This window comes from Coregonus lavaretus (genome assembly GCF_964263955.1).
Source record: "Coregonus lavaretus genome assembly, chromosome: 1".
In the NCBI taxonomy this organism is placed as follows: Eukaryota; Metazoa; Chordata; class Actinopteri; order Salmoniformes; family Salmonidae; genus Coregonus; species Coregonus lavaretus.
In genome coordinates, this window is record NC_139988.1 from 70387293 (window position 1) to 70414690 (window position 27398).

At 44.7% G+C, this 27398-nt stretch overlaps 1 protein-coding gene across 1 annotated transcript in view; it reads left to right on the top strand.

Moving 5' to 3' along the window:
- Positions 1-27398, top strand: part of plcd3b (phospholipase C, delta 3b) — a 95950-nt gene that overhangs the window by 33719 nt on the left and 34833 nt on the right. The window contains exon 3 of the mRNA XM_084169462.1: positions 25047-25275. Coding sequence (XP_084025588.1) covers positions 25047-25275 — 229 coding nt within the window. The remainder of the gene's footprint in view (positions 1-25046; positions 25276-27398) is intronic.

Sequence of the window (27398 nt, forward strand, 5' to 3'; positions counted from 1 at the left end):
TGATGACTCATTGCGAGCTCACAGAACAGAGCTCCGGGCAGCTGAGCGGAAATGGAAGAAAACTAGACTCCCTGCGGACCTGGCATCTTTTCACTCCCTCCTCTCTACATTTTCTTCATCTGTTTCTGCTGCTAAGGCCACTTTCTACCACTCTAAATTCCAAGCATCCGCCTCTAACCCTAGGAAGCTCTTTGCCACATTCTCCTCCTACCAAGTGGCGTGGCGAGAAGCTGTCTCCGCACCACGTGCTCTCACCACTGGTGTCCCCCAGGGCTCAGTTCTAGGCCCTCTCCTATTCTCGCTATACACCAAGTCACTTGGCACTGTCATATCCTCACATGGCCTCTCCTATCATTGCTACGCTGACGACACACAACTAATCTTCTCCTTTCCCCCTTCTGATAACCAGGTGGCGAATCGCATCTCTGCATGTCTGGCAGACATATCAGTATGGATGACGGATCACCACCTCAAGCTGAACCTCGGCAAGACGGAGCTGCTCTTCCTCCCGGGGAAGGACTGCCCGTTCCATGATCTCGCCATCACGGTTGACAACTCCGTTGTGTCCTCCTCCCAGAGTGCGAAGAGCCTTGGCGTGACCCTGGACAACACCCTGTCGTTCTCCGCTAACATCAAGGCGGTGACCCGATCCTGTAGGTTCATGCTCTACAACATTCGGAGAGTACGACCCTGCCTTACACAGGAAGCGGCACAGGTCCTAATCCAGGCACTTGTCATCTCCCGTCTGGATTACTGCAACTCGCTGTTGGCTGGGCTCCCTGCCTGTGCCATTAAACCCCTACAACTCATCCAGAATGCCGCAGCCCGTCTGGTGTTCAACCTTCCCAAGTTCTCTCACGTCACCCCGCTCCTCCGCACACTCCACTGGCTTCCAGTTGAAGCTCGCATCTGCTACAAGACCATGGTGCTTGCCTACGGAGCTGTGAGGGGAACGGCACCTCCGTACCTTCAGGCTCTGATCAGTCCCTACACCCAAACGAGGGCACTGCGTTCATCCACCTCTGGCCTGCTGGCTCCCCTACCTCTGCGGAAGCATAGTTCCCGCTCAGCCCAGTCAAAACTGTTCGCTGCTCTGGCACCCCAATGGTGGAACAAGCTCCCTCACTACGCCAGGACAACGGAGTCACTCACCACCTTCCGGAGACATTTGAAACCCCACCTCTTTAAGGAATACCTGGGATAGGATAAAGTAATCCTTCTACCCCCCCCCCCCCCCCCCCTTTACTCCTCCTTTACTCCAAAATTAAATAAAAAAGAAAACATAAAAAAACGAAAAAAAACATTGTAAAGTGGTTATCCCACTGGCTACAAGGTGAATGCACCTATTTGTAAGTCGCTCTGGATAAGAGCGTCTGCTAAATGACGTAAATGTAAATGTAAATGTAAAGTTCTTGTTTTACATGTTCTACCTTTTCCATGGGAACCTCATACACAGGCATTGAGCCAGAGCTCTTCAGTTCACTCTTTTGTCTTACGACTTCAGCCAATCCTTGGGTCTTTGGTAGAGTGGCAACAATGGCCTGTGTGCTCCCTTTACTGATTTCAGCTGCACCACAATCACAACTGGCTCTCACTTTGTACTTTGTGAGCGGCTTCAGTCCAGCAACGATGAGGACGTTGTCTTTGAAAGTCGCCTTACATTTGACATTTTAGTCATTTAGCAGACGCTCTTATCCAGAGCGACTTACAGTTAGTGAGTGCATACATTTTTATACTTGCCCCCCGTGGGAAACGAACCCACAACCCTATCGTTGCAAATGCCATGCTCTACCAACTGAGCTACACGGGCCTTCATCCACTCTGCCTCCTCCCCACTCTCATCGGCTGACATCTCTTTGTATTCTATCACATATAGTGCCTTCAGAAAATATTCATATCCCTTGACTTATTCCACATTATGTTGTGTTACAGACTGAATTCCAAATGGATTAAATACAAATCTCACCCATCTACACACAATACCCCATAATGACAAAGTGAAAACATGTTTTTAGAAATGTTTGCACATTTATTGAAAATGAAATACAGAAATATCTCATTTACATAAGTATTCACACCCCTGAGCCAATACATGTTAGAATCAACTTTGACAGTGATTACAGCTGTGACTCTTTCTGGGTAAGTCTCTAAGAGCTTTGCACACCTGGATTGTACAATATCTTCTCAACATTCTTCAAACTCTGTCAAATTGGTTGTTGATCATTTCTAGACAACCATTTTCAAGTCTTGCCATAGGTTTTCTAGCAGATTTAAGTCAAAACTGTAACTTGGAAAATCTCCCATGTCTTTGTGGTTGAATCTGTGTTTGGAATTCACTGCTTGGCTGAGGGACCTTACAGATAATTGTATGTGTGGGGTACATAGATTATTATTATTATTATGACTGTTATTACACACAGAGTGAGTCCATGCAACTTATTATGTGACTTGATAAGCACATTTTTACTGCTGAATTTATTTAGGCTTGAGTCAATAAGGTTGAATACTTTTTAGCTTTTAATTTTTTGTAAGAATGTCCAAAAAGCATAATTCTACTTTGACATTATGTGGTATTGTCTGTAGACCAGTGTCTGTGGCTCCTTCTTCTTCCTTATTGGGAATTGAGGGCCAAAAGGAAACATATGTGCACATCACCTTTGATAGGTCTTGTGTGATTGTCTATGTCAACACCCTTTTTGAGATCCAGCTGAATGGCCTGTGTGCTTTCAAAGCTTGTGTCTTCTTTGTTAACCTCTGCAAAATATTTGAAAATAATTTTTTGTCTTCTAAGGTATCCTCTGAGAAGTACCATTGTTGCCTTCTCTGATCAATCACTGAGGCATGTATGCTGTCAAAGTTTGGAAAATCACTCACATAGTTTGACAAAGCTGACAGGACAGGGCCCTTGCACCCCAGAGGGGAAAGTGAAACAGCACATGCTTCACCTTTGAGTTAAAGACCTCTATGTCAAGTTCACTCTTAGATGTCACTATCTTAGTGAACCTTTGACTGTAGTCATCTGTAATAATTCTTAAAAACTGATCAATCACATTGATATTTTCCTCAATGGAATCCATACATTCATTGAGGATGCTGGTGTTGAAGGGAGACTCTTGCAGACATTTCAAGATGTCAGCCAACACACGCTATTCTTTGTCCCTCCCTCTAACAGACGGAAGGAGATCTGCCAATGATTACTTGAAGTTATCTGAACGTTTTCTCTCTTTTGCACCAGTCTCCTTGAAGTATTTTACTGGCTCGCTTTTCATTGCATCGTTACATCTTATCTCCAGCTCACTGAGGTCTTCCAGCATCTTCTGCGATTGCCCTTCTAAACTTACACTGATCTGACGAACCAACTTGGTGGCAGTGGAGTCCAACACCTGTAATGGAAGCAGATTCACTTGCAAAGCGACCCCCCCTCTCCCAGTTTTGAGGCAGGGTTTTCTAGATGTGTATGGCTTGTTGAAAAGATACAGAGCTGTTTTCAAGGAGGAAATCCCCATGGACACTGCAAGATAACTGTTCAGCTCAAAAAAATCTCTGTTTTTGGAACACTTCACATGTTTTCACGTGTTGTTTCATGTTATCATATGTTGCTTTACATGTTGTCACATGTTTAGACATTAACTTCACATAAGATCACATGTGATCACATGAAAACATGTTTTTGGAACACTTCACATGTGAAATGAATGTGTTTTTTCCATAAGGGTGCCCCACACATCCTTGTACTTTTAAGTTTTCCTGCCCAAGGTAGTTCATGGCCAGTTACATGTTTTTCTTCGTAATGGTGTACAAAAGTGTGTATCTAGTTGATCCCGCGACCTCAAACAGCCTTGCCAAAAAGCTTGATTTGAGAGAAGCATTAGCATTTAAAATAGATAATTTATCAGCAGTAGAGTCAGATGTGATGACTTTGAAGTTGGTGAAAGGCTTGTCTGTTATAATGACGTTGTTCTTCAGTGGCTCCTTGTCCCACAATACCAACCCTGTGATGAGATGAGACAAATCAAACATTTACAGTAAATCCACAGGAATGTAATTGTTATTGTATTTGGGAGGTTTCGGGAGTTGTAGCTAAGATCATGTGGCCTAGAGGTCAAAATAGCTGGCTACATCAGTACTTACATTCCTCAGCAAAATAATGATTTCATACCGATACAGGGTACAAATAAAAAATGTTAAGACAGGTTGGACAGTTTGTGTGTGTGTTACCTGTAATAAGGGCATCATTGCGACAGTCAAACAGCATTCCCAAGGAGAAGGGACGTCCCAGTGCTGCCAGCTAGCCATTGTAGATACTCACTGGTGGTAAAAACGATATATAAAAATGTACTAACTTGTGTTGAAAACTAGATGACTGATGCCCTTATTACAGATCACACACACACAAGCTGTCCAAACATGTTTTACTTGTACCCTGAACCGGTATGAAATCATTATTTTGCTGAATAATGTAAGTACAGATGCAGCCAGTTAAACAGTCACCACTAGCCGGCCTCCACCCAGTACTCTGCCCTGAAATTAAACACTGTTACTAGCCAGCTACCACCCTGTACTCAACACTGCCCTATGCACATAGTCATTGAACACTGGTCACTTTAATAATGTTTACATACTGTTTTACCCACTTCATACGTACTGTATTCTAGTCTATGCTCATCCTATATAACTACTGCTTTACACACATTTTCTATTCATATTCATTTTAGTCATTTAGCAGACACTCTTATCCAGAGCAATTTACAGTTAGTGAGTGCATACATTTTCACACTGGTCCCCCGTGGGAATCGAACCCACAACCCTGGCGTTGCAAGCGCCATGCTCTACCAACTGAGCTACACGGGACTGTCCATAATGTCTATACACACCATCATATAAATATATATTTATATTCCGGACTCTAACTTTGTTCATTCTGATATTTCTTCATTCCTTTCTTTTTATTTTGTGGATTTGTGTTTATTGTTTTGTATTGTTAGGTATAACTGCATGTTGGAGCTAGAAACATAAGCATTTCGCTGCACCTGCGATAACGTCTGCATAATATGTGTACGCAACCAATACCATTTTATTTTATTTGACAGGGGGCGCTGTTTTGAAGCCACTGCGTCGCCGTTTTTGTAAAAATAAATGAAATAATAATCTTGTAAAAAATATTTTTGAAGCTATAGAAATGCATTTATTAATGTCTACATTCGTTTTTGCCAAGTATATTCTATTACAGACACCTTTATGCATATTTTAAAATTATATTATTCGAACTGAACATAAAAATGTAAAATATATTAAAACATTTTCCTTAAAGACGCACTATGCAGAAATCGCTCTGCCATTTCCTGGTTTGTCACACCCTGACTCAGGGGACTCTTATATGTTGAGTCAGGGTGTGTATATTCCTTGTTGTGCTTTTTCTATGTGTGGGATCTAGTATGTCTAGTTCTATGTTGGCCGGTGTGGTTCCCAATCAGAGGCAGCTGTCGCTCGTTGTCTTAGGCAGCCTATTGGCACAGTCTAGTTGTGGGATCTTGTTCCTGGTAAGGTTAGTTGTGTGTCCTACCTTAGGACTTCACGTTTCCTTTCCTTTGTTGTTTTGTCGTGTGTTTATTTAGTTCAATAAACATGTACGCATATCACGCTGCGCCTTGGTCTGACCCGTCATTCAACGAACGTGACATGGTTGCTAAAATTCTAATTGTGATGGGTGATTAGAAGGAGTCAGGTGCAGCAGGGTAAATCACAGAATACAGAATTTATTCCAGAATACAGAGTTATGCAGAAATGCGTCAAACAGTCCAGTGCGCAAAACAGGCGCACTAGAACCAAACAGGCACACAGGGAAAAAATACCCCCGCAATACATAATACACGGAGCTCATCCGAGCTACACTCTCCTCACAATAAACAATCACACACAAGGACAAGGGGCCAGAGGGAACACTTATACAAGTACTAATGAGGGGATATAAACCAGGTGTGTGTAATAAACAAGACAAAACAAATGGAATGATGAGATGAGAAGTCCGGTGACGACGAACGCTGAAGCCTGCCCGAACTAGGAGAGGATGCAGCTTCGGAGGAAGTCGTGACACTAATAGTTAGCCTAATTTCAGTTTATGTGACAAAACAAGCAAGTATAGTGTAGAGAATCATTGTACAATCTAAACTGCTGTGAAATATCTTTTCCATAACCAAAAATATTGTGTTTGAAGCTGGTGTACAAAACCAAAAGTAAAAGATGCAAAAACTAAACTTAATAACGAGAAGGATAGGAATAGCGCACATAGAACAGATCTACCGCTTCTTGGACTGGCTTTCAATGAGAATGACACACATTTCTATGTGGATTTGGTCGGGTCGCCCAAAAGGTTACATATTGCAGCTTTAAAGTATAATATTTTGAGAGTACTGATGGTAATCCAGGCTCTGTCGTAGCCGGCCGTGACCGGGAGACCCATGGGGCGGCGCGCAATTGGCCCAGCGTCGTCCAGGGTAGGGGAGGGAATGGCCGGCAGGGATGTAGCTCAGTTGATAGAGCATGGCGTTTGCAACGCCAGGGTTGTGGGTTCGATTCCCACAGGGGGTATGAAAAAAAATTATGTATGCATTCACTAACTGTAAGTCGCTCTGGATAAGAGCGTCTGCTAAATGACTGAAATGTAAATGTAATGTCCCCACTACAGCAAATACAGACTTAAATACAATCCATCAATATGAAGTGCTTTGAGAGGCTATTCAAAGACGATGTCACCTCCTTCCTCCCTGACACACTCAACCCTCTCCAATTCGCCTACCGCCCTGACAGATCCATTGCACTGCACACTGCCCTTACCCATCTGGACAAAATAATAATAATAATATAATAATATGCCATTTAGCAGACGCTTTTATCCAAAGCGACTTACAGTCATGCGTGCATACATTTTTGTGTATGGGTGGTCCCGGGGATCGAACCCACTATCTTGGCGTTACAAGCGCCGTGCTCTACCAGCTGAGCTACAGAATGGAATGCATATGTGAGGATGCTGTTCATCAACTACAGCTCGGCCTTCAATACCTTAGTGCCCTATAAGCTCATTACAAAGCTCACAGCCCTGGGTCTGAACTCCGCCCTATGCAACTGGGTCCTGGACTTCCTGATGGACCGCCCCCAGGTGGTGAAGGTAGGTAACATTACCACCTCGACACTGATTCTCAACACGGGGGCCCCACAACGTTGCGTCCTCAGTCCCCTCCTGTATTCCCTGTATACCCACGACTGTGTGGCCTCACACAATTCTAACTCGATCATCAAGTTCGCTGACAACACATCAGTAGTAGGCCTGAATAACAACAACGACGAGACAGACTACAGGGAGGAGATGGGGCACTCTGACGGTGTGCTGCCAGGTAAACAACCTCTCCCTCAACGTTAGCAAAACAAAGGAGCTGATTGTGGACTTCAGGAGGAAACAGGGTGGACACGCCCCCATCCTCATCAATGGTGCCACCGTGGAGACGGTCAATAACTTCAAATTCTTCGGCGTAGAGAAGAAGCTGAAATGTTCTAACCACACGGACACCGTGGTGAAGAAGGCACGACACTGACTCTTCAACCTCAGGATGCTAAAGAAATTTGGCCTATCCCCGAGGGCCCTCACGGTGTTCTACAGGAGCACCATCGAGAGCATACTGTCGGGCTGCATCACAGCCTGGTACGGCAACTCCACCGCTGCGGACTGGAAAGCGCTTCAGAGGGTGATACATGCAACCGAACGCACCATTGGGTGCACACTGCCTGCCCTACAGGACACCTACAACACCAGGTGTTGCAGGAAGGCCAAGGAAATCATCAGGGACTCCAGCCACCCAAGCCATGCCCTGTTCTCTTCGCTTCAATCAGACGCGGGCAGTACAGGAGCATCATGGCAAAAACTGGAAGACTGGCCAATAGTTTTTACCCTCAAACCATCAGGCTGCTGAATAGCCACAACTAGTCAGCTACCTGCTCCTCTCTGCTACTCCCCCTATGGAGCTTAAGCCTGCCTGAAGTGCAACAACATATACAGTGCCTTCGGAAAGTATTCAGACCCCTTGACTTTTTCCACATTTTGTTAGGTTAAAGCCTAATTCTAAAATTGATTAAATTGCTTTTTTCCCTCATCAATCTACACACAATACCCCATAATGACAAAGCAAAAACAGGTTTTTGTAAATTGTTGCTAATAAAAACGGAAATATTACAATTACATAAGTATTCAGACCCTTTACTCAGTACTTTGTTGAAGCACCTTTGGCAGAGATTACAGCATCAATTATTTCTGGGTATGACGCTACAAGCTTGGCACACATGTATTTGGGGAGTTTCTCCCATTCTTCTCTGCAGATCCTCTCAAGCTCTGTCAGGTTGGATGGGGAGCGTTGCTGCACAGCTATTTTCAGGTCTCTCCAGGGATGTTCGATCGGGTTCAAGTCCGGGCTCAGGCTGGGCCACTCAAGGACATTCAGAGACTTGTCCTGAAGCCACTCCTGCGTTGTTTTGGCTGTGTGCTTAGGGTCGTTGTCCTGTTGGAAGGTGAACTATCACCCCAGTCTGAGGACCTGAGCACTCTGGAGCAGGTTTTCATCAAGGATTTCTCTGTACTTCTCTGTTCATCTTTGCCTCGATCCTGACTAGTCTCCCAGTCCCTGCCGCTGAAAAATATCCCCACAGCTTGATGCTGCCACCATCATGCTTCACCGTAGGGATGGTGCCAGGTTTCCTCCAGACGTGACGCTTGGCATTCAGGCCAAAGAGTTCATTCTTGATTTCATCAGACAAGAGAATCTTGTTTCTCATGGTCTGAGAGTCTTTAGGTGCCTTGGCAAACTCCAAGTGGGCTGTCATGTGCCTTTTTACTGATGAGTGGCTTCCGTCTGGCCACTCTACCATAAAGGCCTGATTGGTGGAGTTCTGCAGAGATGGTTGTCCTTCTGGAAGGTTCTCCCATCTCCACAGAGGAACTCTGGAGCTCTGTCAGAGTGACCATCGGGTTCTTGGTCACCTCCCCGACCAAGGCCCTTCTCCCCCAACCAAGGCCCTTCTCCCCCGATTGCTCAGTTTGGCCGGGCGGCCAGCTCTAGGAAGAGTCTTGGTGGTTCCAAACTTCTTTCATTTAAGAATGATGGAGGCCACTGTGTTCTTGGGGACCTTCAATGCTGCTGACATTTTTGGATATCCTTCCCCAGATCTGTGCCTAGACACAAGGCTATCTTGGAGCTCTACAGAGAATTCCTTCGACCTCATGGCTTGGTTTTTGCTCTGACATGCACTGTCAACTATGGGACCTTATATAGACAGGTGTGTGCCTTTCCAAATCATGTCCAATCAATTGAATTTACCACAGGTGGACTCCAATCAAGTTGTAGAAACATCTCAAGGATGATCAATGGAAACAGGATGTACAGTGGGGAAAAAAAGTATTTAGTCAGCCACCAATTGTGCAAGTTCTCCCACTTAAAAAGATGAGAGAGGCCTGTAATTTTCATCATAGGTACACGTCAACTATGACAGGCAAATTGAGGAAAAAAAATCCAGAAAATCACATTGTAGGATTTTTAATGAATTTATTTGCAAATTATGGTGGAAAATAAGAATTTGGTCACCTACAAACAAGCAAGATTTCTGGCTCTCACAGACCTGTAACTTCTTCTTTAAGAGGCTCCTCTGTCCTCCACTCGTTACCTGTATTAATGGCACCTGTTTGAACTTGTTATCAGTATAAAAGACACCTGTCCACAACCTCAAACAGTCACACTCCAAACTCCACTATGGCCAAGACCAAAGAGCTGTCATAGGACACCAGAAACAAAGTTGTAGACCTGCACCAGGCTGGGAAGACTGAATCTGCAATAGGTAAGCAGCTTGGTGTGAAGAAATCAACTGTGGGAGCAATTATTAGGAAATGGAAGACATACAAGACCACTGATAATCTCCCTCGATCTGGGGCTCCACGCAAGATCTCACCCCGTGGGGTCAAAATGATCACAAGAACGGTGAGCAAAAATCCCAGAACCACACGGGGGGTCCTAGTGAATGACCTGCAGAGAGCTGGGACCAAAGTAACAAAGCCTACCATCAGTAACACACTACGCCACCAGGGACTCAAATCCTGCAGTGCAAAACGTGTCCTCCTGCTTAAGCCAGTACATGTCCAGGCCCGTCTGAAGTTTGCTAGAATGCATTTGGATGATCCAGAAGAGGATTGGGAGAATGTCATATGGTTAGATGAAACCAAAATAGAACTTTTAGGTAAAAACTCAACTCGTCGTGTTTGGAGGACAAAGAATGCTGAGTTGCATCCAAAGAACACCATACCTACTGTGAAGCATGGGGGTGGAAACATCATGCTTTGGGGCTGTTTTTCTGCAAAGGGACCAGGACGACTGATCCGTGTAAAGGAAAGAATGAATGGGGCCATGTATCGTGAGATTTTGAGTGAAAACCTCCTTCCATCAGCAAGGGCATTGAAGATGAAACGTGGCTGGGTCTTTCAGCATGACAATGATCCCAAACACACCGCCCGGGCAACGAAGGAGTGGCTTCGTAAGAAGCATTTCAAGGTCCTGGAGTGGTCTAGCCAGTCTCCAGATCTCAACCCCATAGAAAATCTTTGGAGGGAGTTGAAAGTCTGTGTTGCCCAGCGACAGCCCCAAAACATCACTGCTCTAGAGGAGATCTGCATGGAGGAATGGGCCAAAATACCAGCAACAGTGTGTGAAAACCTTGTGAAGACTTACAGAAAACATTTGACCTGTGTCATTGCCAACAAAGGGTATATAACAAAGTATTGAGAAACTTTTGTTACTGACCAAATACTTATTTTCCACCATAATTTGCAAATAAATTCATAAAAAATCCTACAATGTGATTTTCTGGATTTTTTTCCCTCATTTTGTCTGTCATAGTAGACTATGATGAAAATTACAGGCCTCTCTCATCTTTTTAAGTGGGAGAACTTGCACAATTGGTGGCTGACTAAATACTTTTTTTCCCCACTGTATGTTGCGTAAGTATAAAATACACCCCAAAACATGCATGTGACAGTTTTCACTCAAAAGTTGGCATTTTGTCACGATCGTTAGTTAGAGAGGACCAAGGCGCAGCGTGTTGAGCGAACATACTTTAATTGTAAAGTGCACACACGAATACGAATACAAAACAATAAACGATACGTAACGTCCTCAGACAAAATACTGACAAGGAACAAAAATCCACAAACACAAGGTGAAAACACACAGTTTAAATATGGCTCCCAATCAGAGACAACGAGCCAACAGCTGACACTCGTTACCTCTGATTGGGAGTCACTCCTTCAAACAAAGAAATACAACCCAACATAGAAAATGAACACATAGAATGCACACACCCTGGCTCAACATAATGAGTCCCAGAGCCAGGGTGTGACAGTACCCCCCCCCCCTAAAGGCGCGGACTGCGACCGCGCCTCAACTAACCAAAACAGGGGAGGGCTGGGCGGGCATACCTCCTCGGTGGCGGTTCTGGCTCCGGCCTTGATCCCCACCTCCTCTCCAACCCCCCAAAGTACCCCTGGTCCTGTCTAGCCCCGCCGGCCGGAGCCAGACTGACGACACGCGCCCCTGGCTTGGTGCGTGGAGGACGAACGGGCCTTACCAGGCTGACGACGCGCACCACTGCCTTGGCGCGGGGAGCAGGAATGGGCCGGACCGGGCTGATGAAGCGCACCCTTGACTTGGTGCGGGGAGCAGGAACGGGCCGGACAGGGCTGACGACACGCACCACAGACTTGGTGCGGGGAGCAGGAACGGGCCGGACAGGGCTGACGAAACGCACCACAGACTTGGTGCGGGGAGCAGGATTGGGCCGGACAGGGCTGACGAAACGCACCACCAACTTGGTGCGGGGAGCAGGAACGGGCCGGACTGGGCTGTCGACGCACACCGTAGACTTGGTGCGTGGAGCAGGAACAGGTCGGGCAGGGCTGTCGACGCACACCGTAGACTTGGTGCGGGGAGCAGGACTGGGCCGGACAGGGCTGTCGACGCACACCGTAGACTTGGTGCGTGGAGCAGGAACAGGTCGGGCAGGGCTGTCGACGCACACCGTACACTTGGTGCGGGGAGCAGGACTGGGCCGGACAGGGCTGTCGACGCACACCGTAGACTTGGTGCGTGGAGCAGGAACAGGTCGGGCAGGGCTGTCGACGCACACCGTAGACTTGGTGCGGGGAGCAGGACTGGGCCGGACAGGGCTGTCGACGCACACCGTAGACTTGGTGCGTGGAGCAGGAACAGGTCGGGCAGGGCTGTCGACGCACACCGTAGACTTGGTGCGGGGAGCAGGACTGGGCCGGACAGGGCTGTCGACGCACACCGTAGACTTGGTGGGTAGAGCAGGAACAGGCCGGGCAGGGCTGTCGACGCACACCGTAGGTTTGGTGCGAGTGGCAGGAACAGGCCGGGTCGGGCTGGCGACGCGCACCGTAGACTTAGTGCGGGTGGCAGGAACAGGCCGGGCTGGGCTGGAGACGCGCACCGTCCATTTGGTGCGAGGGGCCGTAACAGGCCGGACCGTACTGGGGACACACACCACTGGCTCTACTCCGGGAACTGGAACAGGCCGGACCGGACTGGTAACACACCCCAGTACCTCTCGCCGTGCCTCTACACTTCCTTTCCCTACTTTGACCAGTGGCCCCCGTAACCTGGTGGCCTTTTGAATCCGCCCCTTCTCTGCCTCCGTTAGCCCCGTCGTCCATGCCCTGTGCCCCCCCCTAAAAATTTCTTGGGGGTGCCTCTCGTCCCTCCGACGCTGCTCCCACGTCCAGGCTGCCTGTTCCTGGACACGCTGCTTGGTCGTAGTATGGTGGGTTTTTCTGTCACTATCGTTAGTTAGAGAGGACCAAGGCGCAGCGTGTTGAGCGAACATACTTTAATTGTAAAGTGCACACACGAATACGAATACAAAACAATACGTAACGTCCTCAGACAAAATACTGACAAGGAACAAAAACCCACAAACACAAGGTGAAAACACACAGTTTAAATATGGCTCCCAATCAGAGACAACGAGCCAACAGCTGACACTCGTTACCTCTGATTGGGAGTCACTCCTTCAAACAAAGAAATACAACCCAACATAGAAAATGAACACATAGAATGCACACACCCTGGCTCAACATAATGAGTCCCAGAGCCAGGGTGTGACACATTTATATAAACTGAACACTTATTCATAAAAAAAAAACGTGTTAATATAATAACAAGATGCAATCATTTGCCATTCGATTCTTTTTTTTTTTCCTAATTCATTTCCATGATCATTGTCCCATCTCTCATTTAATTGGACCCACTTTACCATAGTAAACAGATCAACTATTTCAAGTATTTTGCTCTATGCGATCCAATCCGGAGCGCAGTTTAACAGTAGAACAGATGGTTCACCTTTTCCATGTACGTTTATTTTGGCTACTGTATATACATCTGAATAGCCTACTGTAATTTCAAATGTCTCAAGTAAACATTATTTAATATATATACACTACCGGTCAAAAGTTTTAGAACACCTACTCATTCAACAGTTTTTCTACATTGTAGAATAATAGTGAAGACATCAAAACTATGAAATAACACATATGGAATCATGTAGTAACCAACAAAGTGTTAAACAAATCAAAATATATTTGATATTTGAGATTCTTCAAATAGCCACCCTTTGCCTTGATGACACTCTTGGCATTCTCTCAACCAGCTTCACCTGGAATGCTTTTCCAACAGTCTTGAAAGAGTTCCCACATATGCTGGGCGCTTTTCCTTCACTCTGCGGTCCGACTCATCCCAAACCATCTCAATATTTTTGTACGTGCATAGTCTTTTCAGAAATGGCACACGCCGATATTTAGTCTGAAATGTACTTAACGGTTATTGTAAAAACAATTAGTCGCTAAATCCGGAAAAATTACGGACCATGTAAAAACTGTTAGTCACTAAATCCGGCTAGAAGGACCACGTATAAATGGTTGGCTGGTATGCCCTCACACGTCTGAGCGGTTGGCTGTGAATGCCCTCACCCGCTATACACTTATAACTGTCTGGTTAGAACATGATGTTGAGGCTCATCACTGCACTCTTGATAGTCACCACCACACACAGACACAGCTGTTTCCTTTGAAGATGTTTTTTATGATTTTGGTAATCCAAATGAATTGGAATCTTATTGTTGTGGTTCTATAAGACAAAGATGTGCCCACATGTAAACAATATTAGTTAAGGGTTATAACTATGCAATATACATATATGTACATTAATAAATGACAAATGGCATTACACTTATAACATGTCTATAAAGGGCTGCCACGCTGATCCTCAAGGGTGCGTGCTTAGTCCCCTCCTGTACTCCCTGTTCACCCACGACTGCGTGGCCAAGCACGACTCCAACACCATCATTAAGTTTGCTGATGACACAAAGGTGGTAGGCCTGATCACCGACAACGATGAGATTATGTTGAAAAACATTTCTTAAACGGAAGCAAACGGAACAAAATGGGGATAAACATACTGTATCAGCTAGATGCAGGCAAGAGTGTGCAAGGCGAATGTCACTGTCTGTCCATGTGTCACTGTCTGTCACCTCAAATTTGTCTCTCGACCTGTGTGCACCTATGTTGTAAACTTTAATTCATAGGCTAGGTTGTATCAACCTCATGATGGGTATAGGGAAAATTAAAGTATCATGTAGTAGCCTAAACCTATTGCTGTTACATTGAACTGGGTAAATGGAATATGAATGACAGTCATCCAATATGCTGTAATAGAAATAAGGCCTGTATATAGCCTCATTATTGTTATTTTATTGTGTAACTTTTTTTAACTTTAGTTTATTTAGTAAAATTTTCTTAACTCTATTTCTTAAAATGGCATTGTTGGTTAAGGGCTTGTAAGTAAGCATTTCACAGTAAGGTCTACACCTGTTGTATTGGGCTCCTGTGACAAATAAATTGTGATTTGATTTATAAACACAGCATCAATATAAACATTCACCTTTTGGAGAGAGCGAAACAAATGACTTGGATTGACAAAGGATGAAGATTTATGGCACCCTCTCTCTCCAGCCTTGTGTCAGAATCTACCAGGCTGAGATATGATCAGATCTGGCCTTGAGCCACAGGGTCGTAAATTACTCTGTGCATGAGCAAGCTCCAAGAACAGTCTGGGATGACTAGAAGCTCTCCCATGGCTCCAAGAACAGTCTGGGATGACTCTAGAAGCTCACCCATGGCAGCGCAATAAAACACCTTAATAAAGGCCATTATGAAAAATGCTGTGGTAGTGTGTGCATGCCAAATACGATGTTTACCAGTACAACAATTAAACCACTTCTGCAGAAGTACTTGTGCAACCAATGCAATAATAACGCTTATGGCAATACGGAATAATACTACATACGATAAATAATATTCAAAGCAGCATTGGCAACTCTAACATTAAAGAATAGTAACAGCCACACAGTAGAACATATGGCTGAAATGTATCAAAATAACATCAAGTAATTAGTGGTAATATTACACAGCATGTAAAAACCCCAATAAACCCCCTGCAATTTACATTTCGATGCACACACAACATTCAGACATTCGTGTTACTGTCGACAATAAAAAGTCCTCAGAAACTTGCGTCTTCTCCCTTCGGACGACGATAACACTCTGACCTGAGTGGGTGGGTGCAGTGTCCAGATGCTCTGATTGGTTGGGAATGGCAGGGCTATGATGGGTGAGGGATAACTAAGGTAGGCTGAGCAGCCAAACTAACGGGACTTAAGGGAAACTGAAGGGACTGTAAGGGGAAGTTAGGTAAAGAGGAGAGGAGCAGGACAGCCTTTTTTACAGTTATAAATTAGGCCCCTGGTTCTTCACAGACTGGAATGAGTTGCTTTAGAAGTAACATATGTTTTTTGCAAGTGTCCTCCCACTGGGCACACACTGGTTGAATCAACGTTGTTTTCACATTTGAAACAATGTGGAATAGATGTTGAATTGACCTCTGTGCCCAGTGGGTCCCATCTGGAGTTTAATTAAAAAATGTTTACACCTTCTATGTTTACACAAAGGGAAGGGTTTCTTAAAGCCACACTCTGTAAATGTTTCAGTGATTTCAAATAATTACGTATTATTACCAAAAAAACTAAGTTACCAAAGTTAGAATTTCTAAAGGAATGAAATATCAAATCATTTTTTTTTTCATTAATCAAATAGAAAAAATGAAAATATAATCAAACAAAATGATGTGATGCCTTTGCAGCCTTTTAAAATAGTTCACCCAGCCCTGGCTCCTGTTTAATGGATAATGATTAATCAGTGCTTGTTCATATAGGCTCATAAAACATATGTTCCCGCCCTCTCAAAGTCCAAGCTCAGAAGTAGATAAAGGCATGAGGTAGCAGCTGATCGACAGATTAGATTGGCAGTTGTTTTGTTTGATAACAAACCAGGACCAGACCTGTGCTTCATTGGTCAAACATGCATAATTATCACGTTTCAGGAGAAGGCCCAAATGCAGACAGTGTCAAAGTAACAAAAGCTTATTACAAAAACAGGGGACAGGCAAACGACAGGTCAAGGGCAGGCAGAGGTCAGTAATCCAGATCAGAGTCCAAAATGTACAGAACGGCAGGCAGTCTCAGGGTCAGGGCAGGCAGAGGTCAATAATCCAGGGTGGTGTGACAAGGTACAGAATGGCAGGCAGGCTCAGGGCAGGCAGAATGGTCAGAACCGGGAAAACTAGAAAACAGGAACTTGAGAAAGAAAGGCGCTGGTAGGCTTGACGAAACAAATCGAACTGGCAACAGATAAACAGAGAACACAGGTATAAATACACTGGGGATAATGGGGAAGATGGGCAACACCTGGAGGGGGGTGGAAACAATCACAAAGACAGGTGAAACAGATCAGGGTGTGACAAAAATGCACAAACAAGATGGATGAATCTCAGCCCTATTTCATTAACCAGTTGGACTGGTTTTATCATTTTAATTGAAAACAATCACAGTAAAGGTACTTAACTGTTACCCAGAAATGATTTGATATTGAGATAAAAGCGGCTGCAATGGACATTTAAAGAAATTGTGTCAACGATATTGGACATCATACCTGCTGTATTTCAAAATAGCCCGTTAAACAGTATTATCGTATATACCGCCCCAACCCAAGCTGTGTGTATGGCCATGGGTATGGGAATCTGTGTGCTTCTCCACATGAGTGTACTAGGGTCCTCTCCTTTGACCACCAATAGCAGGATGTGTGTCCGCCCATCTCTAGCTCTGAAGAAGCCTAAAAGGCCTATCATTAAAACCAACATTTCTCTTTACTCACCATTAAAGACTAGACATGTGTACTCTGTAATAACTATGGGCAGAACCTAGTTTGAGAATTCAGTTCAGCACAAATCACTCTGACTTTTACAGGAATCATGCATGTCAATGGGAGATTTTCATGAAAATGTGAGTTCCCCACACCAATCTAATGTTAGGATTCTTCCCTAGCGTCTCAGTCAATTAATGAAGCATACCAGATGTTGCTATGCAGTTCTGTAGAACAAAAAATAAATACACACTGTTATGTGCTCCCAAAGTGTAATTTATTAGGATAGCGTTGCGACCCCAATCTTGGTCTTCGCCAGGACAATGTTTTCACCAAAACATTGTCCTACTAAATTACACTTTGGGAGCATAATACCAGTGTGCAGATGTATTTTTTTTCTACATTATCCTCTCTAATCCAGCACCAACAAGTGTTGTTATGGATGTGTGCATACCACCCTACTACTTTCCTATTCAGTTCTTCCTATTCAGTTCTTGCCTTGCTCTCAATCAGAGCCCTGCACTCCCGTGTTAGAGAGTGCAGAGAATGTGTGCTTATAGAGTCTCTACCAGGGCCCAACACTTATTTTGAAAAGTGGTTGCCAAGCTGGGTAAGCAGGTTGGTTGCCAAACTCACTTCTTTGGTGCATTTTGGTAGCCCTGGCAACTGGGCAGTGGGCAACCGTTAATGTCTCCCCTGTTTTAAGTGAGAAGTAGAGATAGACAAATAATATTAGCTAGCCTCACAGATTAATGGGAAATATTCATATGGCTTATTTTAGCCAGTTTATTACACTGTGTGATTACCTAAGGAAACACACACATGCACACACACACGTACACACACTATCCATTTGCGGAAAAGAGGTAGTCAAGCAAACGTTGAAAAATAACCTAGATACAGTAATGTCTGCAAACACCTCTGTCCTATTTTCAGGCCTCCCTGTTTGCATTTGTGTGTTTGTACACCTGCATCATTTCCCATCCAGAAACCAAACCTACCTTCACATTTAACATTTAAGTGACCTACAAATTGGTGCAGTCAACTTATGATAGCCAGTGGGACAACCACACCATTTTTTGTTTTGTTTGTTGTTGTTTTTTATGGGGGGGGGGGGGGGGGGGGGGTAGAATTATTACTTTTATAATATAATATGCCATTTAGCAGACGCTTTTATCCAAAGCGACTTACAGTCATGCGTGCATACATTTTTACGTTTGGGTGGTCCCGGGGATCGAACCCACTACCCTGGCGTTACAAGCGCCATGCTCTACCAATTGAGCTACAGAGGACCACGAGGGCACTTTTATACTATTCCAGGTATTCCTTAAAGAGGTAGGGTTTCAAGTGTCTCCGGAAGGTGGTCAGTGACTCCGCTGTCCTGGCGTCGTGAGGGAGGTTGTTCCACCATTGGGGTGCCAGAGCAGCGAATAGTTTTGACTGGGCTGAGCGGGAACTGTGCTTCTGTAGAGGTAGGGGGGCTAGCAGGCCAGAGGTGGATGAACGTAGTGCCCTCGTTTGGGTGTAGGGTCTGATCAGAGCCTGAAGGTAAGGAGGTGCCGTTCCCCTCACAGCTCCGTAGGCAAGCACCATGGTTTTGTAGTAGATGCAAGCTTCAACTGGAAGCCAGTGGAGTGTGCAGAGGAGCAGGGTGACATGAGAGAACTTGGGAAGGTTGAACACCAGACGGGCTGCAGCGTTCTGGATAAGACCCAAACTGACAGCTTACCTACAAAGACTAAACTAAAATAGCACAATATGTACGATTCTATATGATAACTGCAACAATAAACAGTAGGCTATTACACAGCAATACTCTATAACAAGGACTGTATCTAATAAGCATTTATTACATAGTGGAGTAGGCTAATGACTAGCATGTTTGCTAACAAGTATTATACCACAGCATTGTTGAATACTTGTTTCTGATTGGTTAGAAGGACATTCTAGAATGGACATTAAAACCAGATAACGGGACAGTTGAAAATATATCGGGACAGTTGGAAAAGATATTGGGACACCTTGCACTCATGATGCAATATGGGCCTACACATGCAGATCGTACTTGCTACAAAGTTACAGAAAGCTAAACCAACAACCACACAAGCCGAAATTGGATACATTGTAAATGCAGGTCCAACAAGGAAAAACTTAGCTAGCTAGCTACCTGTTTTTGCAGAGACATATTTGTTTTGAGCATCTGACAACTGTCACGCCCTGACTCTAGGGACTCGTATTTGTTGAGTCAGGATGTGTATTTTCTGTGTCGTGTTGTGCTATGTTGATTGTCTATGGTTAGATCTAGTATGTGTAGATCGATGTTGGCCTGTGTGGTTCCCAATCAGAGGCAGCTGTTGCTCGTTGTCTCTGATTGGGGACCATACTTAGGTAGCCTTTTGGCACCTGTTAGTTGTGGGATCTTGTTCCGTGTTATGGTATGTTTGTGTGCGTCCTTGGACTTCACATTTCGTTTGTTGTTTTTGTCGTGTGTTTATTCGCTTAATAAACATGTATGCTTACCACGCTGCGCCTTGGTCCGTCAAGTCTATAAACGAACGTGACAACAACATAACGTGGCGAGTGATGAACATGAATTTCTCCAGTCCCTATGTTGCAGTCATGGCGTAAGTGGCGCTATGCTGTCAAATCCTCCCACATTTCTAGTTTTACCTGCTGTTTTCAGCAACTGGTATTTTAGAATTTGGTTGTCAGATTGTAAGGTTTTCTAGCAACAAACTGTTTAGCTAGCTTCTAGTCTAGTTTTTGATATGCAATGCGATCTCCTTGTAGTTAACAGTGTCGAGTGTCCTGACGAGAAAGCGAACTTTTCTCACTATGCCAGGCATTGTTATGGATGTATCCAATTGAATGTCAATAGAAAACAGCTTAAACAAACGCAAATGCAGCTACTTTTCTGTTATTCTGGCTGCAGAGTGTTAGCCATAGCTAGTTGGCTAGCTAGCAAGCAAGGGACAAGAACGTTGCCGGAACATATAGAACGAACAACTGGGTCACGTCCATAAATATCGAACTAATCAAACAAACTAATCGAACGAACGACTAGCAACCCAAATAATTCTCTTACAAAAATGTACATATCAACTAACTGTTTTTTTCTATCGGTTAATGTGTCCTTTAGCATGGCAACTGTGGTATAAGCAGGATAAACGCCTCCGTTCTGTACATTACCTTTGAAAAATGAATTCCACAAAGGGACTCGGCTCCACCTTGTCCCGCTGCGTCATCCATTATTTCCAAGGTAATGTACAGAACGGAGGCGTTTATCCCTTACATAAACAACGGCAGTGTAAGAAAGGACTGTATTTACATGACGGTAAGTTACCTACAGCAGAGCTACAGGTGAAGGAGACAGCAAACATACATCACATAATAATAGTTATCTTATGACTACTCCCAAAAGCCAAGTTAAACAACAACTACAACTAACTTTGTGTTCACGCATCCCATGCACATAACTCCACCCATGATAACACTGTCAGGCTCAGGGCATTATTTATACCCTTTCGGGAGCGTGCAATGGACCTGTCTGACCAGTGCAGGGCTAGCTATGAGCATCTGACAAATCAGATCATGCATGATCAGTGCATGGACAGAGTGTGGGGTGCATGGGGAGAGTATGATTGGCTGAAGCCACGAGCTTGGGGTGATCGATATCTCTCAAGTGAGGGGAAGCTAGACTACATGGACCAGACAGATATAAACAACAACACACACGCTAGACATTAGTCCCACAGTTCCCTCAGCAGGGGGATTCTGTAACACATAAGTAAAACAATTATGCACACATGACTAAGTCGCTTTGGATAAAAGTGTCTGGTAAATGGCAGATATATATTATTATTATATAACCTTGACTGCCCACTGAAAATCGATATCCTAGGAACTGTGTACATAGGCCTACATGATCCTGTCAATAATGTCTGTGGGAAGTAGGGGTGCTGAGGGTGCCGCAAAACCCCCTGATAAATCACAATGAAAAAATATGATATTAACTCTTCGGAGTCTGGAGCTTTTTTGGCCGTTTTTGGGTACCTTCAATTTTGCCCTGATATACTACATAAAGAAATGTTTACCAGACCAATGTTGGGTATCTTTTTTTTCAGCACAACCTCACCTATATGATCTGTTAGTAAGTTTTTCACTTTGACATACTATTTCAACACACTGGACCCAAACACACACAGAAAACACAAAGTCCGTTTAGAAAAAAGATGGTTTTTTTATTGTAAAACCCTCAAACATGGTGAACCAAGCATTTAAAAAGCTTCAAATTGAACCACAAGGTGCAAATATGAACATATAAAAGTATTTTGGTGATATATACAAGCAATAAATAACTATTTACAATAAAAAGTAGGTATAACCACTGGCGTTTTTCTTCTATTCTAACCCTAAACCTTTTTGTGCCACTCCTCAAAACAGTTTCTGTCCAAAATGAAAAAAAAAGCTTCAAATTGAACCACAAAGTGCAAATATGAACATATAAAAGTATTCTTGAGATATATACAAGCAATACACAACTATTTACAAAAAAAGCCTTTACCCTATTTGTGCCACTCTTCAAAACAGTTCCTGTCCACAATGACACAGAGAGCCACATCACAGGCCTTGCACTTCCATGGTGTGACAAACCTCTTCTTGTCAACTTGTTTACAGCGTTGACAAACCCTGCGGCCTGCTGTGGCTTTGTCTTTGGCCTCTGCAACATTGGCAATGGCCACAGAAACATGGCTGGTGCTTTTTTGAAGTGGAACCCCTGTCTGGGTCACTCCGCACAGCTGGGCCACAAGTTCTGCCACAAAGTTCTTGTGCGTCATGGGTGTGACCTGTTGGGTCGCACTGATGTCACAGTGCAGGATGTATGCATTTGTTGTTCCCATGTCCAAAAAATGCAGGAAGAGGGTACGGTACCAGCGAGCAGTTCTGCGATGGGTTGAGTAATACTGGAGAAGCTGGTCTGACAGGTCAACCCCTCCCATGTACTTATTGTAGGCCATGATGGGGGTAGGGCAGGGAATGTCTTTTGCTACCCAGCGTCCAGGTCCTTCCTTCACCTTCCTCTTGATTGTCTCGCCCGAAAACGCTGGGTGGATTGTGGAGCACACCGACACCTCCCGCGTATCCATCCACTTCACAAAGACCAGGCGATCCTCTCTGATCCATCTCACAGACCCCCTCTTCGATTTGCTGGTGAGGGCATTTTCTCTGCCACTAGGACACCCTTTTCTGTTGCTTCTGTAGGTCCCACAGGCTCCAAACTTCATACTTCCCAAACTCAGGAACAGTTTTGGGCTGGTGTAGAAATTGTCCATATAAATATGGTATCCTGTACCAAGATGTGATGGCTGAATGAGGTCCATAACAGCATCATATGAAAGTCCATGCACGCTGGGTGTGTGTGCTTTCCCAACATACACGTTGAAGTTTAGAGTGTAGCCATTGTTAGACTCTGCCAACACAAAGAGCTTGATCCCCCATTTGTTAGGCTTGTCCTTCATGTACTGGGTCATGCCAGTTTTGGCTTTTGTAGCCACCATCCTCTCGTCGACTGACAGTTCCTTCTTAGGATGGTAATGAGCCTGGCAGGCAGTGCGAATGTCGTCCATCAGAGGTTTGACCCTGAACAGTTTGTCATGCTGGGGTGTACCTTTGCGCTGGTCATTTATGACATCCTCCTCTGGATCACTTAGGTGGATGTTCCATGAGATGGACCGGAATCTGTCTCTTGGCATGACCTTCGCTGGCAATGAAACAGACAATATGTGGCTTTGTTTCCAGTAGTCCTGGATACTAGGCAGAGTCACCAATGAGGTGTAGATGAGGAGACCCAGAAATCTGTGCAGTTCCTCCACATCAACGTCAGTCCACTGATATTTGCTCCCCTTCTGCTGATTTCTTGCTGCCTGTTTGTTGGTGTTTCTGCAGATTGTCCTCATTGTATCTGCGGCGAAGTAGAGCAGGAAGAGGTCCTTTGGTGTGTGCCCTGAATGCAAATCCACCTGGGCTCCTGGTGGTCTGCGGGGCATGAACCTACTGGCTTGTGGGGCAGTGTCAGGATCAGTCTCTGTTTTCCATGGCTCAGAGCTCTGTTCTGGCTGTGCTGCTGACTGGGCTGGAGATCTTGACCTGGTCTTGGCCTGATCCTTCCTTCCACGCCCCCTCTGTGATGGCCTCCGTCGGCTTGTTGTGGGGGTGGGGGCTGTTGATGGCCCAGGCTGCTCGTCGTCGTCGTCGTCACTATACAAAACAGGTAAACGGATTCAAGATTATTCAAAGTTCAAGATGTTCATTGGCATTTGCACTACAGTGAAGTAGAATAGAATACTATAGTAAGATAAACGAAAGCAATAAAACAAATTCATTTTAGAAAAATGTTTGTCTTCTTACCTCACGTTTTCAGCAACAAAATCAGGGTCCTCGAAGTCATCCTGGCCACTCTCATTGTCTGACGACGAACTTTCCAAAGTTTCTTCATCGCTCATTTGGAATAACAAGTCGACGGCTTGTTCAACGTGAAGTGTGCGCCTCATATTGCTTCACAAAAACGATACTGCTGACAATAAAACTCTTGAAATACTAACAATTGAAATACTAACTCGTGAAAAACTCTCCAAAACTACTCATGAACTGAACTAATTCCTCTCGTTCGTTCTTTCGCAATGGCTAGTTGTCATGGGAATGAATGTTTATATACTCGTGTGCATCCTGAAGAACCGGGTTAGCACAAGCACACGTTTTTTTCCGTTCCTTTTTATCACAAAAGACGACAAAGTTATTATAATAAATGCAAAGCGCTCATAAAAGAGCGCATATTTTGACGCACTTTTTTCATGGAATTGAAATTATCATAACTTTGGTTTTAGTTGGTGTATTTACATGAAACAAACACTCAAAACGTAGCTTCGGGTCTCCATTTCTGCATGAAATCGACGGCAGCCCTCTGCGTCACTTGGTTTGGATGCTGCGCGGTCCTAAAGCCGGCCCGCGATTTGAACGCGCCGAAGCGTTCGCCGACTCGGAAGAGTTAATATTTAACCCCCCAACCCCCCCCCCCCCCCCCCTCCCCAAAATAAAAAAAAAATCACAAAATTTGTGCAATAGGCCTTTATTACTACTGTATGAGCGGAGCAAAATACTCGTCAGGAGAAGTGCCCCCCCTTTTTAAAAAAACAACAACTCGCCAATGCATACCATAAGACTAAAGTGATGCTTTTATGATAGCAATAGCTGACAAATTGGAGGTATACAAACAGTGCTATTTAAATAAAATAGTAGTGTGTGCAAAGAGTCTATAGTGTCTGGAAGCTGTCCAGCTACTGCTCTCAGAGCAATGCCACCTAATCACACACACTGAGAGCAAAAACAGCAGTGCCCTGAAGACCTGTCAGGAGATTCACACCTACAGCACTCTACTGTGTGTAATTGATAATTGCTCGTTTGCTAATTCAGCTATTTGCTAAACGTGCTTTCCTCATTTAGCAGATGCTTTTATCCAGAGCAACTTACATTAAGTAGTGAGTGCATACATTTTCGTACTAGTCCCCCATGGGAATCGACCCACAACCCTGGCATTGCAAGCACCATGCTCTAACAAGTGAGTCACACGGGTGTCATCATCTCATGTATTAATTTTCTCTTCCCTTTCTCTCCCTCCCCCTCCCTCTCGCAGTCTCGGTCACGGACGTGGAGTGTGTACGCGAGGGCTTGCAGTCGGAGACCCTGCGGCAGCTGACGGGATCAGTCCCCGAGGGCCAATGTCTCACTGTGGTGTTCAAGGGGGCCAGGAAGAGTCTGGACCTGCGCTGCCAGACTGACGAGGAGGCCCAGCGCTGGGCACGGGGCATCAGGACCCTCCAGGAGAGGGTGGAGAACATGACCCAGAAGGAAAAGCTGGACAAATATCCTTTATGGTTGATGATGGTGATGATGATGATGATGATGATGATGACAAGGTGTTTTCTGGATAAAAATTGGGTTTAGGTGGTGGGCCAATGGTACAGCCCTCCTGTTGGCCACAGTGACCAAATGTAGCTGATTTAAAGCTAATTTCCTGCAATTCTACACATTTGTCCATGTGGGGGAGGTAACATATTGCAGTTTTAAAGCTAATTTCCTGCATTTCAACACATTTTGCCATGAGGCTGAGAGAAAAACTTGCGGTTTTTAAGCAAAGTTCCTGCAATTCTACATATCTTGCCATGGCTTATGCTATCTGAGTGACTCAAACATAACAAAATCAATGGGGGCCCCTTGCCATAACAAAAATACTCCTGAATGCATAATTCTTTGAATTTTAGATTCTCCCTGACTGTTCTTTTGGTGATTGTTAGTTCTCAAAGATTCTTTAAAAAAAAAAAATATATATATATACTTCGGAAAGTATTCAGACCCCTTGACCTTTTCCACATTTTGTTACGTTACAGGCTTATTCTGAAATTTCCCTAATCAATCTACACACAATACCCCATAATGACAAATAAACAATATGTTTTTAGACATTTTTACTAATTTATAAAAAGAAAAAAACTGAAATATCACATTTACATAAGTAGTCAGACCCTTCACTCAGTACTTTGTTGAAGAACCTTTGGCAGCGATTACAGCATCGAGTCTTCTTGGGTATGACGCTACAAGCTTGGCACACCTGTATTTGGGGAGTTTCTCCCATTCTTCTCTGCAGATCCTCTCAAGCTCTGTCAGGTTGGATGGGGAGCGTTGCTGCACAGCTATTTTCAGGTCTCTCCAGAGATGTTCGATCGGGTTGAAGTCAGGGCTCTAGCTGGGCCACTCAAGGACATTCAGACTTGTCCCGAAGCCACTCCTGCATTGTCTTGGCTGTGTGCTTAGGGTCGTTGTCCTGTTGGAAGGTGAACCTTTGCCCCAGTCTGAGGTCCGGAGCGCTCTGGAGCAGGTTCTCATCAAGGATCTCTCTGTACTTTGCTCCGTTCATCTTTGCCTCGATCCTGACTAGTCTCCCTGTCCCTGCCGCTGAAAAGCATCCCAACAGCATGATGCTGCCACCACCATGCTTCACCGTAGGGATAGTGCCAGGTTTCTTCCAGACGTGACGCTTGGCATTCAGGCCAAAGAGTTAAATCTTGGTTTCATCAGACCAGAGAATCTTGTTTCTCATGGTCTGGGAGTCTTTAGGTCTCTTTTGGCAAACTCCAAGCGGGCTGTCATGTGCTTTTTACTGAGGAGTGGCTTCCGTCTGGCCACTCTACCATAAAGGCCTGATTGGTGGAGTGCTGCAGAGATGGTTGTCCTTCTGGAAGGTTCTCCCTTCTCCACAGAGGAACTCTAGAGCTCTGTCAGAGTGACCATCGGGTTCTTGGTCACCTCCCTGACCAAGGCCCTTCTCCCCCGATTGCTCAGTTTGGCCGGGCGGCCAGCTCTAGGAAGACTCATGGTGGTTCCAAACTTCTTCCATTTAAGATTGATGGAGGCCACTGTGTTCTTGGGGACCTTCAAAGCTGCAGACATTTTTTGGTACCCTTCTCCAGATCTGTGCCCCGACACAATCCTTTCTCTGAGCTCTACGGACAATTCCTTCGACCTCATGGCTTGGTTTTTGCTCTGACCTTATATAGACAGGTGTGCCTTTGCAAATCATGTCCAATCAATTGAATTTACCACAGATGGACTCCAATCAAGTTGTGGAAATCTCTCAAGGATGATCAATGGAAACTGGATGCACCTGAGCTCAATTTCGAGTCTCATAGCAAAGGGACTGAATACTTAAGTAAATGAGTTATTTCTGTTTTTTATGTTTAATACATTTGCAAACATTTCTAAAAACCTTTTTTTACTTTATGGAAAACGTCAAGGGGTCTGAATACCTTCTGAATGCACTGTGTGTGGGGAGGGAGGGAGGGAGAGAGGGAGAGAGAGAGGGGGGCCCGAAAAAACAGTTAGGTGGCCCGCCCAATATTTTTCTATGCATAAAAAACCCTAGATGATGATGGTAATGGTAACGACGTGGATATACGTTTTCAGAGGCATCATGCCCATTATTGCATTA